Source organism: Pongo pygmaeus, chromosome 2 (assembly GCF_028885625.2).
Source record: "Pongo pygmaeus isolate AG05252 chromosome 2, NHGRI_mPonPyg2-v2.0_pri, whole genome shotgun sequence".
Classification (NCBI taxonomy): domain Eukaryota; kingdom Metazoa; phylum Chordata; class Mammalia; order Primates; family Hominidae; genus Pongo; species Pongo pygmaeus.
This window is the reverse complement of record NC_085930.1, coordinates 89,333,520-89,351,834: the sequence shown is the minus strand read 5'-3', so window position 1 is coordinate 89,351,834 and position 18,315 is coordinate 89,333,520. Positions and strand designations below refer to the sequence as shown.

The window sequence follows — 18,315 nt, the reverse complement described above, 5'->3', positions numbered from 1 at the left end:
GCAGATATACTCAGCGCATCTTAGAGCGCTACTCTTCTCAAGCTATCAGTGGTGAAGGACCAGTTTGTTTTTATTTTCATTCCCTTGTGGACTGACATATGGCCCTGCTGAGCATGTCTGAGATACAGCGCAAAGCACAAAGAGCTCAGTATGTGAGTTCTATAACACCCTGATTGGTCTATACCCTGCAATAAGACAAGCCTGCTGAAAATGCACTTGGATGGCACCGCAACATCGAACTGCTGTAAGAGTTTCTAAACACTTCAGTTTCAGTACTAATCTCGCTGCTGATGGGTGATAGTTCTCAGCCAGTGTTATCCTCAGATTCTGCTTTAAGTAGGACCATCACAGAGAAAAATCTACATTACTCTATTTTTTCCCATATTTAAAAATATTTTTTAAATAAATAATATTTAAAATATTAAATCAATAATATTAAATTTTTTTTTTTTTTTTTTTTAGAGATGGTTGTCACTCTGCTGCCCAGGCTGGAGTGCAGAGGTGGGGTCATTGCTTAGTTCAGCCTCAACTTCCTGGGCTCAAGTGATCCTTCCTGCTTTAGTCTCCTAAGTAGCTGGGATTATGAGCATGTGCCACCAAGTCCAGCTAATTTTTATATATATATAATATATTTGTATATATCATATATATTTATATATTATATATATTATATATACACACAATATATGTTATATATATTATATATGATATATATATATACACACAATATATATTTTATATATATATACACACACATATATGTTTGTAGAGACAGAGTCTCACTATGTTGCCCAGGCTGGTCTCAAACTCCTGGCCTCAAGTGATCCTCCTGCCTTGGCCTCCCAAAGTGCTGGAATTACAGGCATGAGCCACCACGCCTGGCCAACATCAGTCTTCCCACGCACACAAAACCAGCTGGACAACTTCACTGGAGAAAGAAGCATGCCATTATCTCTCTCTACTTCTGTTCTTTTCAGCCTGCCTGTCTTCTCCTTGTCTAGCCAGACATTTCTTATGTCTTTATCCGCACTTTGAAGCCAGTTCCCTGGTGAGAAACAGGTTCAGAACAGTCTCAGAAGCTGTCATGGATGATTTGGTGCCCCAAGCAGCACCAGGCTGGGGCAACTGGGCTCTGGCTGCTGTGAGTACTGCCATCAGCTCACAGCTACACCTTCTCCACCTTCATAGGGTACAAGCGGCAAACAAGTTCCCTTGGGCCTCTTTTATAAGGGCATTAATCCCATTCATGAGGTCTCCACTCTCATGACTTAGTCACCTCCCAAAAGGCCCCAACTCCTAATGCCATCACCTTGGGATTTAGGATCTTAACTTAGGAATTTTGGGGAAAACATTCAGACCATAGTATTTTCTTTCTTTAATGCTGCCTTTGGCCAACAGGAGCTGCCTTGCCCCAAGCCCACATCCACAATCTCACCCCCTTGTCACTCCTCAGCAGCCCAAAGCTGATGACCAACTGACACGATGGTACAAAACATCAGCCCCTTTGTCACAAGAAGCAATTGACTCTATAGTGCAACTCATCCATCAGAGTCCCCTGTGGGATTAGGCAGAAGCCAGACCCCAGTGGAGACACCATTCCTCACTTGGCTCCTCCCCGTGCTCTGTCCTCTTTCTCTCACTCCCCTTCTCCTGGGAGCACTCCCTCAATACATCACAGGCATCTGGACCTGTCTCAGGTTTTGTTTACAGGGAAGCCCATCAAAGATAGAAGCCATCTCAAACTTGGGTTTACCTTCCTCAGCAGCCTATTGGAAGAGGGCACATGGCAGAAACCACATTAAAATCCTGAGGACCAGGCCGGGCACGGTGGCTCACACCTGTAATCCTACCACTTTGGGAGGCCAAGGCAGGTGGATCACGAGGTCAGGAGATCGAGAACATCCTGGCTAACACGGTGAAACACGTGTGTACTAAAAATACAAAAAATTAGCCAGGCATGGTGGCGGGCGCCTGTAGTACCAACTACTCAGGAGGCTGAGGCAGGAGAATGGCGTGAACCTGGAGGCGGAGCTTGCAGTGAGCGGGGATCGTGCTACTACACTCCAGCCTGGGGGACAGAGGGAGACTCCATTTCAAAAAAAAAAAAAAAAAAAAAAATTCCTGGGGACCAGCATCCAGTCACCCAGAGATTACCCCCTTGCTATCCGTTTTCGAGGTGAACAGAACCTACCTGTTGCATTAGACAGGGCCAGGGATTCCATGGAGCCCCGAGGGGTCTGCTCTGTGGGCGTCATGTCCTCTGTGTATTTCAGGGAACTGATGGGATGACGGGTCCGACACTGCTGAGTGGACATGCCCCCTTCCTCTTCCTCTTCCTCCTCATATTTGGGGACTTGGATGCTGCCTCGGGTCTCACTGAAACTCTGACTAGACATATCACTGTAGCTCTCCTGAGATCTCAGCCTCCCCGGGTAATAGTCTTCTCGGCATTCCTTGATGAAGCTGCCAGCATGTCCTGTCATGGCCAGTGACGAGCTCCTTTTGGGGTTGCTGAAGTGCTTGCCCCACATTTCGGGCTGGGCCCCAGCCCCTTGCCCTCCTGGACTGTAGGAAGTTCTGATGTTGCACTGGCTGAGGAGCTGCAGAGGGCTCTGGGACTGGTTCTGCTCCATCTTGTTCCCATAATGGTAGGGCTCTTCCCGGCTCCTCCAGATGGGGTCCCGGTTGAGGCTGGGTGTCTGGCTGGACAGGCTGAGCATGTCCATCTGCAGTGACAGGGGGTCTACATCGGCTGACAGCCGGTTGGAACTCACTTGCAGCTGGCTGTGCTGGTTCAGCATGGGCTCCTCCGTCTTGCCCTTGTTCTTGCCAATTTTGGCACTGCGCCGGGACTCCTTGGCCCTGGCATTCTGGAAGGCGGAATCGGAGGAGTCAGAACCATTGGGGTCTTCCCCAGCACTGCAGGCCCGTGAGCAGAATATCTGGCCCTGCTTCGGGAGGAAGGGCCGCCCCAGGAGGGATTTCTTGCAGTGAGCACAGCAGAAACAGGTCTCGGTGGCGTGCCAATGTTGGCCGTCATAGGTCATTTGACCTTGGTCGATACCTAAAAAAAAATGAGAGACATTGGAGAGGCTGATGAGCTGCTCAGAGCTCTGCACTGGGACGTGAAACACACAGCACCTTGGTTTGTCTCAGGATTCCAGGTGCGGCAGGATAAATTGTCAATAAATCAACAATCAGACCCTTATGTAAATGGTATTCATGTCCTATTATGAGAACTCCTATTTGTACCAGTATGCACCTTAACTCATTTGCTCCAAGCACAAAGACTCTAGGTTAAAATGGCTTGTCCATGAATCCTTCTGCCTGGGACACATTTCCCCCTGACAAATAACAATAGTAATATTAACGTATGATCATGTACTGCTTTAAGAGCTTTATATATGTAAACTCATTTAATCACTCAGCTCCTTGAGCTAGCTTTCTAATATTACTTGCAGTTTTCACATGAGAAAATAGAGGCAGATGAGGCTAAGTAACTTACGCAGGGTAACATAACTAGGAACCACAGATGAGATCTGTACCCAGGAAGCCTTATTCTCAACCATGACATTGACACTATCTCCTTCACTCTAGTTAGGCATCTGCTCGAAAGCCAACTCCTCTGAGAAGTCTTCCTATCCACACTAAATAGTGATTCTCCATTACTCTCCACCCTTACCTACTGGAGTTTTCTTGATAGCATTAATACCGCTTTACGTTGCAACAGTATATATATGCATCTGTTTATTATTTCTCTCCCCCGCTAAAAGTGAAGCTCTATGAGGACAGACTCATTGAGTTTCTACAGCATCTCCAGGACCTGGAACATGGCCTGGTGTATGACAGGGCTCTTTGTGTATAGATGGATCGAGTGGATCCCATTACTAGCATATGCTGTTCCAATGGGTCAGTCACAGCAGCAGCTCAGTGAATGCTATGGTGAATGCTTTCTCCAAAACTCCTAAGTTGAAATCCTAAATCCTAAAGTGATGGCATTAGGAGATGGAGCTTTTTGGGAGGTGGCTAGGTCATGAGAGTGGAGACCTCATGAATGAGATTAGTGCCCTTATAAAAGAGGCCCAAGGGAGCTTGTTTGCTCCTTCCACCATATGATGACTCTGCCAGAAGGCATCATCCAGGAAACAGAAAACAAGCCCTCAGCAGACACTGCATTTGCTGGTGCCTTGAGTTTGAACTTCCCAGCTTTCAGAACTGTCAGCAATACATTTCTGTTACTCAGAAGCCACCTAGTCTGTGCTATTCTGTTAAAGCAGTCTCAATAGACTTAGTGGGAAATAAAAATGTGGATTTCAACTCTTGTTAAGGAAAAATCTGCTTTTGGTAAAGAAAAACCTAGACACGGTATTGCCAAAGCTATTGCCCCTCTGGGAGCATAAGTACCCTTTGCTTAATTTCATCAGGAAAGGAAGAGGTACAATTCCTCCCTGTGACAGGTTTATAGAGCCTGGCCACACTGCATACTAAGGGAGCCTCCCACAGCCCTGGGGGTTCTGCCTTCTCATCATCTCTGCCCTTTTCTGGTTATAGGACTTCATCTCCCTGCGGGACACCATTTCCCTGTCATCTTCAGGCCGTGAGCTTTGGATGGGGCAAAAGCTGACCTGGGGCCCAACGTAGGCCAGCAAAAAAAATCTGCTCTCCTGGCACCCAGGGACTGATTCAGGGGTGGGCAAGTGACCTGCACTAAGCCAACACTTCTCATTGCTTTTTCTAAGGCAGGACTTTTGCTAAGGCAGTCACACAGCAGGCTCTTTTTATAGCAGTTGTAAAACTGGCAGAATGGAAACTGGGAGCTGCTGGGGCCCCTTCCTGTGGGGAGAACCTGCTGGGAATATAGCCTCAAGCTATGACTGTAGGGTGGACCAGGACCCTTGCAGTCTCCTGATGCATAATGATACACGGCTTCCCAGAAAAAAGGACTAATGTGGCCTTTATCGTCAGTAGCTGAGAAAGTTCCTCAGCCTGGACTTTCAAGGAAGAACTTCTGGAGACTTATCTAAAGAGGCAATGAACAAGAAATTAGGGAGAAGAAGAGAATTGCAAGAACAAAAGGCCACTGGCCCAAGCAGCCTATCTTTCTCCTCCTCTGTCTATCCCCTGACTCACTTTTGTGTCTATGGAGCCCAGGGAGAGGGAAACGAGGGCAATTCTTCTCATATTAGCTGTTTCCCAAACTATGGGGTTCTCTTTTCATTTTGGAACCTGGCCTTAGAGACTAAGAGGGGATTTTTTTATAAGGATAGGAGCAGCCACAAGGGTCACCCCAAGTGGGAAAGAGGGAACTGTGTGAATCAACTGAATCAACTCCATCTTTTTTTTTTTTTTTTAAGACGGGTCAACTCCATCTCTTACAGCACCAGTGCTCCCCAGCAGAGTGAGAAATAACCAGCTGGGGTGGGGCTAGAAACAGACAACCCCGAGCGCCGTGGACACTTCCTCCCCAGACCCTTGGGAGAAAGCCGAGGCAGACATCACAGGGACACGGGACTCTGTAGTAGTTAAACATAAGGCTTCAGGACCCTGATGAACACAGGTTCAAATCCCAGCTCCATCCCATTGCAGCTGGTTGTAAAGATGCTGAAGGCCATCTGCTTGGGTTCAAATCTTGACTCTGCTGCATTCCAGCGGTGTGACCCTAGGCAAATTGCTTCATCTCTCTTCGTTTTGGTCTCCCCATCAGTACAATGGGGATAATCATAGTACTTGGTAACTGAGTTAATATGCATGGAGTGCTGAGAACTGGGCCTACTGACCACTCTTCTTTTATTGCATTAGGTCTGAAAGCCTGTCTCTTTGCTGAGGGTCACTGCCCAGATGCAGTCCAAGAAATAACTATGAGGCTGCTCTGTCTCCCTTGCCCTCTCCCACCCTCCTTCTTCCTTCTCCTCCTTCTCACTCCCTTTCTCAAATGCCAAGAGGGCAGAGAGCTCATGATGGCATCCCTGGGTCCTTTGGTGAGCTCTAATCAGCACAGCATCCAGAGCAGCTGCGGCTATCCCCACTCCCTATTAGAGGTACACAGGAAGTCCAGTCCCTCTGGTCTGTCTGCCACCAGATGCTTCTCCATGCTTTGGCAAGCACACATGCTCAGATGCAGCAGCAAGGGCCTAGTTCCTCGGGATGGGGGCCTCATGGAAGGAAGGGCTCAGTTTGGGAGAGTGGAGGGGAGGCATATCATAAAGCGGCCTGGCAGGCAGCAGAACGTGGTCCCCGATAAACATCGATGTCAGATGGTCCTCTGAACTGCTCCTGAACTCTAAACATCTGGAAAAGGGCTCTGCTGTTCAACATCTAAGCGTTCCTTTTTTATTCCTTCTCTAAGCCCTTTAAGTACTTCTTGGAGGGTGTGTGTGTCTACTGCTGCCACAGCCTCGGTCTGTTTATAGGACTGTTTACTCTGCTGTGCACAGGCAAAAGTACCGTTGTCCTAGCAACGGCTGCCTGACGCAGGGCCTGCTCTGAGTGGCTGTATAAATATGGAATATTTGTACAGTATGGTCAGAGGTAAAGCACCCAGTGACTGAGGTATGTATGCTATATAGAGCGTGCTCTTTCACTGTCACAGGAAAATTATGTTTGGTAGAAAAGTGGATTTAAAACAAACATTAGGGACAGCATTTTAACTATAGCAGCAATAATACTGCAGGCCACCACGGTCACCTTTTCTGATAAAACACTGACACCCTTTTATGGATTTAATAGGAAAGGAGGAGGGAATGCCAATAAATGTGCTGAGCAGCCAAAGGGAGACAGTAAGAGAAGAAAACCGAGGGGCCATCTGAGGTGTACATGCTGCAGCAACAGAGACATTTTTCTCTCTGCCAAGTACTTAGCAAAAATTCTAAGTGGCAGTTTCTGGAGAGGCTCTTAGCCTCCAAGGACAGAAACAGGAAAAACAGACATATGGATGGGAAGGGGTATTGTTGCCATGGGCTGGTATTCTGCACACATGGACCCTCTCATCTGAGCAAGTGTGCACTTGCAGACTTGAATCCTTGGTTGGGCAATACTGAGTCAAGACATTGCACCATTTTCCCTGACACTGTCCTACCTCTCCCCTTCCTCACACGTCTTGCCACTTGTCACAACTGATCTTCGCATTTCCTAACTCTTAGCAAAAAGAAGGTTTATCTGTTTGACTACTTTGATCTTGTGAGACATGAAAGCTCCTGGGTACTGAGTTGAGGCAACAGGCTGTGAGAGGGGTGAGGATTTTAGGGGTTAGGGGATGGGGAATCTGCCATCATCTAAGCCCCCAGAAGGAAATGCAGCTGAACAGAGGTCTTCACAGCAGAGCTTAAGCCCAGGCCTGAGTATGTGGGACAAGAATGCCCAATGACAAAGCACTGTTGAACACACGATAGGTGTCTTGTCCACAAAGCCAGGGTTTTGATCAGCACACAGAGCTCTCCAAATACTAGCTAATTTTTTATTTGAATACATCACTTCTTATGAACCAGGAAGACAAAGCCACTTTTTTTTGGTCCCAATAAAACCTTTTAAGTGGGGCAAAATGGTCTCCAAAATGGATTATCTCTGTATCTCCTCACTCTAGGTAAGAAATTGGCAGCTTCTGAACAGACTTCTTGGGATTGCACAAGCCACTGGATGATCTGGCTGTGATCTCACAGACATTCAGCCACTGCCAACTTTTTTTTTTCCCCCAAGGTTGGCTCCTTCCCAAGGTGCCAGAAAAGGCAAGTTGAATGAATAAGCCACATGCAGTATGATCTGGAACAGCGTTAAAGGGTTGAACAAATTGGTTATTTGCAGAGGGAAAATGATTTTCACCATCTCAGATCTGCCACTTATTGGGGGAGTTAATAGTTTATGGACTATTTGAGGTTCATTTGCTTTGCATTTGGCTGGAGTAGCTTTTGCTATTTTTTTTTTTAAAGACATACTTGCCAGAAGCCACTGGGTTTCCTTGACAATCCCTCCCCACCAAGAGGACCACTTTGGTTCCTCCTCTGCAAATCCCCAACTTGTCCCAAGGAGGCTATGGAAGGTATCTGTTTAGATTTTCCTTCTGAGCTTCCCCCACTGCCCTGAGCCTTGGTTGTGGGACTGTATGGCACATAGTCCCCACTTGGTGGTGGGCCCTTGACCAAAGCAAGGCTGATAAGATTCTTATTTGGAAGAACTGACCTGAAAACTGGAAGAGACACAGTTCCTCTCCTTTTGAGAATGCAAATACTAAGACTAGTATCACTAGTGAGTCATCTCGACCATTAGGTGAAGACAGCTTCTCCCAAATGATGTTAACAGAAGGCAAATTAAGCTGAGATACAGAGAAAAAAATCGGTTTTGTCTGAACCCTTGATCCACCCCTACCTGAAGCCAGTATACTCCTTGGCCTTTCTAGTGTTGTGGATCAAGAAATTCCCTTTTTCAGTTAAGTTAGCATGAGTTGGGTTTCTATCACTTGCAATCAAAGATATTTTAACTACACCCAAAACAAAGGTGACCCCATCACAGAAGGACCAAGCTGACTGCCAAGTATTGCCTCACCTATATGTTGGGCACAGGTGTCACAATATTCTGCATACAAGGACTCGAAGCAGTGGCAACAGTAGGGTCTTCCCTCCTTCATGATGTAGCGCTGGCCGCCCAGCACTGTCTCACACTCGAAGCAACAAAAGTGTTTCATGTGCCAGTGTCGCCCCTCAGCTTCTGTGCATTCATCTGCAAAGATGATCTGGAGATGGGGAAGCCAAATGGTCAGTGTGTGAGACCCATACAGAAGAACATACTTTAAAGGAAGAAAGCTATGGGGGCCCTGAACTAGAAGGGTAAGAAAGCAGATCCCACTCACAAATAATTAAACAAAAATCCATATGTATATGTTTATTCTATATGTATATCAGTTCCTATACATGGATTTACCTAAAGCATAATTAAACATGATTTCTGGCTTAGCCAGTAATTAATGTAACCACATTTAATAAGAGAAAGAATGTTCTACCCTGGAGAATATAAGGCAGGATCAAAAACTGACAGCTCACAGGCACATTGGACATACATATCTGCTTCATTTGGCCTGGACATATTATTTTTTTAAAAGGAAAATATCATATTAACACTTGTAATCCTGGTTTCTCTTTTGAAAACACAACATTTGCAATGCTCAGTGCACATTCCTACATGGCAATAATAAACTAGAGCTAAGAAGAGAGGCTGCTTTCTAATGAGTGGCAAGTTCTCCGGTTTGTCATATTCTTCACCCTTCCCTAGTGCCTTAAAATAAGTCACCTTCATTTACAGCACCTGCCAGGCCCTTACAAGTGTTTGCATTTTCCCCCAATATAGAGTTTTTAAAGTTTCAAACCACAGATTTCAAAATTTACTATAAAGCTACAGTAATCAAGCCAGCATGGCAATGGCATAAGGCTGGGCATATAGATGAATAAGTATCCAGGCTTAAACTCATACATATATGGTCAATTAATGGTTGAAAAGGAGGCCAAGACCATTCCATGGGGAAAAGAATAGTCTTCTCAACAAACGGAGCTGGGACAACAGGACAGCCTCATGTAAAATAATGAATTCAAACCCCTACCTTGCATCATACATAAAAATTAACTCAAGGCTGGGCATGGTGGCTCACACCTGTAATCCCAGCACTTTGGGAGGCTGAGGTAGGCGGATCACAAAGTCAGGAGATTGAGACTATCCTGGCTAACATGGTGAAACCCTGTCTCTATTAAAAATACAAAAAAATAGCCGGGTGTGGTGGTGGGCGCCTGTAGTCCCAGCTACTCGGGAGGCTGAGGCAGGAGAATGGCGTGAAGCTGGTAGGCGGAGCTTGCAGTGAGCTGAGATCATGCCACTGCACTTCAGCCTGGGCGACAGAGCGAAACTCCATCTCAAAGAAAAAAAAAATTAACTCAAATGAGATTAAAGGGCTAGGGGCAAAAAAAACAATAAAACTCTTAGAAGAAAACACAGGTGTAAATCTTTATGACCTTGAACTAGGCAATGGTTTCTTAGATATGATGCTAAAAGCATAAACAACAAAAAATAAAGTAGACTTTATCAAAATTAAAAACTTTATACTTCAAAGGACATCATCGAGTAAGTGAAAATACAGCTATAGAACGGGAAAAATATTTGCCAATCATCTATCTGATGAGGGACTAGTACACAGAATATATACAAATCACTCTTACAACTCAATAATAAAGAGAAAAATAGGCCAAGTACAGTGGCTCACACCTGTAATCCCAGTGCTTTGAGAGGCTGAGGTGGGTGGATCACATGAGGCCAGAAGTTTGAGACCAGCCTCGCCAATATGGTGAAATGCCACCTCCACTAAAAATACAAAAATTAGCTAGGCATGGTGGTGCATGCTTGTAATCCCAGCTACTCAGGAGGTTCAGTCAGGAAAATCGCTTGAACCTGGGAGGTGGAGGCTGCAGTGAGCCAAGATCATGCCACTGCACTCCAGCCTGGGTGACAGAGTGAGACTCTGTCTTAAAACAAAAAAAAGAAAAAAAAAGAAAAAAGAAAAATAACCCAATTGAAAAGGCAGTCAAAAAATTTAAGTTAAAAAAATTTTTCAGACATTTCTCTGAAAAAGAAGATACACAAATATCTAATAAACACATGAAAAGATGCTCAACATTACTGGGGAAATGTGAATCAAAACCTCAATGTGATACTACTTCATACCCATTACGATAGTTATAATTTAAAAAAAAAACAGATAATAACAAGTATTAGTGAGAAAGTGGACAAATTGGAATCCTCATTCATTGATAGCAGGAATGTAAAATGTTATACTTGTTTAGGAAGACAATTTGGCATTCCCTCAAAAAGTTAAACTTAGAATTATCATATGACCCAGCAATTCCATTCCTGGGTATACACTCAAGAGAACTAAAAATATACGTACACACAAAAACTTGTACATAAATGTTCATAGCAGCGTTGTTTAGAGTAGCCAAAAAGCGGAAACAACTTAAATGTCCATCAATTGATACATGGCTAGACAAAGTGTGATATATACATATAACTGAACATTATTCAGCCATGAAAAGGAATGAAGTACTTACATATACTACAGTATGGATTAACATTGGAAACATGCTAAATGAAAGAAACCAGACTTGAAAGGTCACATATGATTTCACTTATATGAAATGTCCAGAACATGTAAATCCACAGAGACAGAAATAGATGAGAAGTTGTCAGGGGCTAGGGAAAGGGGCAAATGAGGACTGACTGCTAATGGACACAGAGTTTCTCTTTGGTTGATGAAAATGGTCTGGAATCAGCAGTGATGGTTGCACAGCTTTGTGAATATACTAAAATCCACAGAATTATTTACTTTAAAAGGGTCCTTAATGCTATGCAAATTATATCTCAATAAACAAATTTCAAAGTGTGTGCTTCAATCATACTCTAATTGCCATTAGACAACACAAAGTTGTATTCTGAGCACCAATTTTCAGATGTGGAAACTGAGGCATGAAGGTAAAAAAGTGTTCTAGAACCACATAGTTGGACCTGAATTTAGTTTTCCAGCTATCTTTCTAGGAGGTCTCTCCAGAACATCACCATTAGTGTTAGAATTCAAATTAGTTAAGCCTGATCAGCTTCCTCCTAGAAAGTGAGTCCCTCGTAGGTAGTTTGTAAGAAAGAAATGCCCATGTAACAGTAGGCTGTCTGGCTGAAAAAGGGGAGTGTTACTCACCTCCCACACTGCTATTTACAGGGAAAGATAGACGCAAAAAACTCCTTTGCACAGGAGGAAACCTCTGTCTAGGACTTTTACCCAAATTATTCCCATAAAAGTGGTTAGATTTAGAACATTCTTTTTTCTGCTCCCAACTTATAAAGCTAAACCAGGTTTTCTATTTTGTCAGCTTACACGGTAGGGTGTGCTTCTAGTAGGGGAAGAAGGCCAGGCAGAGGTCTTGCGTTCTATCCTGCTTTCTTACATAGGGTACTTCTCAGAGCATGGGGCAGAGACATCGAAATGAAGTATCCATCTGCCTCCTGAATTTTCACTCAGAACTTTTATAAACTGTAGAAAAATCAAATAATGCTACCCATTTTCTTCTCTTTTCTAATCATTTTGCAGCACTGAATCTTGGAAAATGAAGCAATTTTAAGATATAAGTGGCACTCCATTACTGATTATTCCATGAGATTAGGGTTAATATCTAAAGATGCACAATGCAATTTTGTTTTGTTTTGGTTTTAGAGTTCTGAACTTACTTAGGGCCAGTTATATGTCACTTGGGGATCTTCATGGATATAGAAACTGCCTTCCCAACAGGAAGCTATGAGACCTCCACACTCAGTAAAGCAGGCCACAACCCCAGACATTCTAGTAACCAGGGATGGGTGGGGCTTCTCTCCCAAAAGGGTTAATGCAAGAAAATGAAGTTGCCTATGGCTTTCTTCAGTGCAGAAAGCCAGAAGACCGTATGTTGGCTATGGTGCAACGAAGGGGTGATGGGCAGGTAAACCTGCTGGAGTTTGCTCTAACCTCATCGCAGGCAGCACAGCGCGGCTTCAGGCACTCAGCATGGTGCCTGCCACAGTATATCTTCCCATCTTGGTAAAAGTAGATCAGGTCCACCAGGAGCTCATTGCAGACAGTGCATACGAAGCACGGCGGGTGCCAGCAAACGCCGTGGCCAGCACGTGACGCAAACACAGCGATGTCTCCACCATTGATCTGGCCTCCGCACTGTGAGGCAAACAGAAACATCAGCAGTCACACTAGCCCCCATCTCCCAGTGCTGTGCATAAATGATAAAGGACAACCACCATTAGCTGGCTACTGAGTGCTTATGTTCAAAGCAGTCACTATGCTTCCTGCTTTACATAGGCAGCGGGGCAGGTTTTTCTTGTCCTCCCTGAACTCTCCTTTCCTAAGGCTTACAAATAATGTAGAGATACAGTCATTGGGAGAATGAGGAATCACAAAGATGGGAAAGAAAGAAAAGCTCTTTTAGCACAATAACGTACAGGGGCTCTGCACGCAGGAGGCAAACTGGCATAGAGGAAAGCCTCATTATCTTTTAGATACTTTAAACTCCATGCAGAGACACAGCCAGGTTTAACACCAGGAGGAGTGGCTGCGGAGGGAGGTGGGTGGGAGGACGGGGCTTGGAGGAGGTGGGGCCTATACTTTTAGATGGGAGGGAGGGTGGGCACATAATAGCACGCTCACCTTTAACTACCTTCTCTGTGTGCCTTTCAGGTATGCTTTTAGTCTGCTTCCTCTAACATCTTTCTACATAGTCTTGATTGACACGGCACCACTTCTAAGGCCAAACTACGGAAAGGGTTTCTTCCTATCCCTTCCCTACCTTTTCACTCATTTTCTCAAGTTCCCTCTTGATCCTGAAAGAAACAAGGCAGGATCACTGGCCACCTATGCTTACAGTTGGGGTTGGGACAAAAAGAATATGGTTTGAGGGACTCTGAGGGAAGAATAAAGTGTGGAAAGTGGGTCTAGGGAGTTGCTCTTGCTGACCATGTCATGGGCCATGAGGTTCACAGGTTGAGTATAGTTCTAGGGTCCTACAAGAGTGGCTGAGCTCAGGGGACAATGTCTAAAGAGCAGAGAAGTTACCTCCAAATCTTTCCCATGCTATGCATTGAAATGCATCTTAGAAAATGAAGTAAAGACCTCACAAATAGTTTCTGGGAGCTCATCCACGTGTGTGACCGGACAAAAGAAAGGCATCATGTTATCCTTACCTTCCGTGATAATGTTAGCAGAGCTAAAGCATGCAGACATAATCCTATACAACCCTCACATGAGTCATCATTCATCCATTCTATAGATGACAAAACCAAGGAAAAGTAACATGGTCAAGGTCATCTGGAAGAAACATGAGTCAAACTTACGAAAGCTCTTTCTGCCTTCACACTCTTGGCACTATTCTACACAATTCTTGGCACCTGCCCACAAAATGCCCAACCTTCCTTCTCCCTTAGGCAAACTCAGCTTGCCTGGTTCCAGGAGACTGATCTGAGAGTAGCAAGTATTTCAGCTTGCCTGGATGGAGCACAGTGAATCTCAGATCACAACCACTGACCATCGGTACCTTAAGGGTAGGTCCCAGATATACTTCATAAGAATAAAGATCCCACTGCCAAATCGCTAGTCAATTAGCTCCCCCATCCCATATAACTGAACCTTCTCACTCTACCCCTCTGAAATCTCAAAAAACGGCCTCAAATGACATCTGCTTCCCTTGGGCAGCATCCCACCTCCTCTTCTTTGATCCAGTTAACATATCTTCAGCTCTCAACGGGTCTATGCAGAGCTTAAGGAGTTAGATAGGAATGTTCAAAAAGCTGTAGGACTTAGAGAAGTACCAAGAATGACGATCAGCACTGGAAAGCCTATGGCAGCTGAGAGGTGAGGCAAGGTGTATTCCCACTCTGCAGTCTCTAAAACTCTTCTTCACCACACCCTGAGCACTCAACAGGAGCAGAGGAGACAGGAAATCCAGAATCTTGAACTCAGTGAGGTCCCAGGGAGAATGGCTCTTCACTCCCCTGAACCCACTCTCACCTGTTCACAAATAGCTCCTGTCAACATGACTGGGAAGGGCTTCATGCACTTCAATAAGGAACTCTCAATTCTCGGGAGAAGATCATTTACCTCCCCTTTAAATGGCTCTGGTTCTGGGATGATCCTGGGAGGGAGGCTGACCCACGGCCCAAGCCAAATCCATTTTCTAAAGGTCTCTTTTTAAAATATAAATCCATCATGCCATTGCTCTGCTCAATCCTTCCAATGGCTCACCCAGAACTCTGACTTTATCTGAATTCTCTCCCTTCACTCCCTCTCCCCCAGCCCATTGGCCAACTCACTGTTCCTTGAACATAACAGACCCCCTCCTGTCTCAGGGCCTCTGAGCTGGTCATTCCTTCTGCCTTAGCATTCCCTCTGCCCTAAAATCTGCAAGACTCACTCCCTCTTGCACATCTGTGCACATCTTTGCTCAGATCTTCCAAGTGGGGTCTTCCCCATCAACCTTCCTTAAAACTGCAGCTTCCCCACACTTCCAATACATTCAAGTCTCCTTCCTTGCTGTATTTTTTTCTATTTTGTTGATTACATATATTGTCTGACTTCCTCCCCTAGAATCCAACTACTTAGAAGGGCAAGATGAAACTTTCCCGTCTTTTGTTCACTACTGTATCTCAGGCACATAGTAGGCACTCAGTAAAACAATTGTTGGATGAATGAATGGGTGAAAAGATGCCAGAACAATGCCTCTTCATTCCCCTGAATCCATGCTTACCTGTTCACAAATAGCACCTGTCATGGTGACTGGGAAAGGCCTGACATTCCCGCGGCCCAGGTTTTCACGTTTCCTCTGGCTGCTGAAAAGCTTCAGCTCCCTCTTCTCTTCCTCATCCAGGGAGTTGCAATATCGAACCTGAATAGACACACACAATGGCATGAAAGAAGTCACCCTTGCTCCTTAAGATTTCTGAAGCCCATGACTCTGAGTTTTCTCATTAAATACACTCTCATTTGGTTTTATGGCCCTCGCCTGAACTTTAACCACAATGGCCTTGGAGAGATTTAAGGTGAGTCTCTACTAAGATTGCTGACAGCCAAAAGAGCTTACCAAAGGCTCTGAATTCTGGATCCCAAGCCTTGGGCAAGCTAAAGGTTTTGTGACTGCTCCTTATCCTGACTGCCTCACTCTGCTCACCATGTTAAGATCAAATCATCTGGGGTGGCTCAGCTGCCAGGAAAGAGCTGAGAAATTCTCCTTCTTCCAAACTGCAGGCACCTGATACTTTCATCTCCATGTGCCCATGCAAGTGATCCTTGACACCAACAATGACTCTAAGTCAGTGAGCCAGAGCAGGTGTCCATGTGCTCACAGCTTCTGTTCTCCCATCTCATTTTGGAAAAATAGGGAAACAAAGGCGTGAGCCTGAGGAGTTGGACCAGGCATCTGTGATGCTGCACAAAAGTCTCTGCATGTTTATCTTTGTAGAGAGGGGAACAAGCTGCCTGTTAGGCTTCAGTTGAGTCGACTTCCAAGAGATATTTTCCTTCTTGTTAAACATAGAAACTCAGAGAATTAAAGGAGGAACATTAAAGATAATTTGAATCCAGTATCTCCCCTTACTTATGCACACCTTGGGAATTGTGCTATATTCTTGTACTGTTATTTACTTAATGCTGTTTTTAATACTGACTTAGTTTTTTGGAAACTTGGATGCATTTATTTCAAAAGAAAGTATATTATGACTACAGATGGAAAACCAATATCACCTGTAAAAACAAAAACAAAAACAAACAAAAAAAACAGAAGAAACCTAAATAGACTGGGAACAGAACCATGTTGTTAGATTCTAGCTGGTCACTTTGCTTGCAGGAAATCCTAAAACAGAGATTCCCTGATGCTCCTACTTAAAAGTGGAGGTCAGTGTGAGTTAGAGAGATATGAGACACCTGCTAGCACTAAATAGAAATTTCCTCCTTGATTATTCAACTACTCTATCACAAGGAATACAATACAATTTAAAAGACAGTAACTCTCTCAATATGTGGTTTCGTTTTATTTACTGTCATGTCCACATAACACTCAGAGTCATGTATATACCACACTTTGGGAAACACGGTCCCAATTCCGTCTCCTGTCATAATTTGGAGCAATCTGGACACCAGAAAGGTTAAGTGAATTGCTTGGATGATTTGTTACACAGATGGTTAGAGGGAAACCTTTGAACTAGGACTGTCACATCCTAATTTGAAAACCAGGACAGCTGTGGATATCAAAATTGTCTTATCTATGCAAAAAAGAAAATGGTCAAATATTTACTTTAGAATCACAATCACCCTTTGTCTTCAAAAGAGCCATTTCAAATAGGCTAAATCTGCCCACTGGGTCACACACACACAATTCCTACCAACGGGACATTGTAATCTGAATGGTGTTTCTTTTCATAAAAGCACAGTTAACCATAAACACAACAAACCACTAAAATCAGAGAAGAGCCAATCCCTTCCCTCTGTCAAATAAAAAGAGTTTAAAAAAAAAAAAAGTCTTCATGTAAATGTCCCAGAGAGAACTGCAGTGACCTGAACAGCCCAGAATATATGGTTACACCACTGACATTTTGGGGACATGCTTTCAAAGGAAGGCACACCCTTCCTGCTTGTAAAAACCCGCATTTTCACTTCCAAATTAGTTAAACAGGCATCAGGTTACAATGCTTGCTCTCATCTTTAAAGGAGAAAGCATTATTTATATTTGCTTTATAATGTCTGAAATAAGCAGCAGTAAAGAGGATCATAGCTCTCTTTCTAGGGAACTGCTTCAGTTTTAAAGTTTTTGTCCTGCTTACTCAAATTTATTTTTGAGGCTCTCAAATGATCCCCTTTCATTCTAATGTGGGAAAATAAGACTGAAAAGCACTCATTTCCCCTGGGATGGAGCTGCTGGGATCCAGCTCGTGGGTGGGAGAGTTGGTAGAAAGCCTGTGTCCACCTCTCTAAAGGGGTTATTTCTCCTAGCAATTTAAAATTACATTTTTGTTTTAAATGCAGTCAGAGGCAAGTAGACAGTTCAGTTCCATAGGATTACTATTTTTAAAAACCAGATACCTAAAAATGAATTTCTAGCATGTAAACTGATTTCTCTTCCAGCAAAATGATCTTTTAAAACCATGTTTACAAGTTTCTCTTTATGAGCAATCAGATTTCAAGGATAAGAGATGCCCACTTACAGTGCCATGTTTCTGGGTTCAGAAAAAAGGACAGTTTGCTAGTCCACACTTTCAAGAGTACAAAGAACAACCTCGGCAAGTCAGACTTCACCATGACAAAAACACAGATGTTTAAAGCTACAAATCTGGACATTTAATTCTCCTGCAGTGTAGTGTGGAAAACTTGCACACTCATTTAATATGAAATGATGCTGAAAATTCAGCAGAGTCACAAAGCTTTTGCAGGGCTTGAAGTGGTCCAGGGGATCTCAATCATCTCTCCAAAATACACAGGCAACCCACGTGGCATATTCTTCAAGTAAGAAAACTTGGAATCATAGCTTTTGAATTTTAGTGCTCCCTGGTTACCCCCAAATAGCTAGTAGTGCCAGGCATAGAGGCCAATCCAGTTTATAATGAGATTCTGCTTTTTTAGTAATACTCTCTAGAAGTAAATTGTTGGCCAGTTTATTTTGGCTCTAATTAAGGAAGCTAAAACCTAAAATAAATTGCCAGAGTTCTTCTTTGGCTACCTCATTGGTGGCAGATTATGAAAAGGGTAACAATTCATAGAAGGTACTAAGA

General features: G+C 44.0%; 1 protein-coding gene across 5 annotated transcripts in view; it reads right to left on the bottom strand.

Moving 5' to 3' along the window:
* The window catches only part of PRICKLE2 (prickle planar cell polarity protein 2), a 347,003-nt gene that overhangs the window by 46,425 nt on the left and 282,263 nt on the right, over nucleotides 1-18,315 (bottom strand). For all 5 annotated transcript variants that reach the window (XM_063661879.1, XM_063661880.1, XM_054482676.2 and 2 more), the window contains 4 exons: nucleotides 15,303-15,440; nucleotides 12,521-12,724; nucleotides 8,536-8,722; nucleotides 2,192-3,064 (listed from right to left, as the gene is read on the bottom strand). In XM_063661879.1, the coding sequence (XP_063517949.1) occupies nucleotides 2,192-3,064; nucleotides 8,536-8,722; nucleotides 12,521-12,724; nucleotides 15,303-15,440 (1,402 nt within the window). The remainder of the gene's footprint in view (nucleotides 1-2,191; nucleotides 3,065-8,535; nucleotides 8,723-12,520; nucleotides 12,725-15,302; nucleotides 15,441-18,315) is intronic.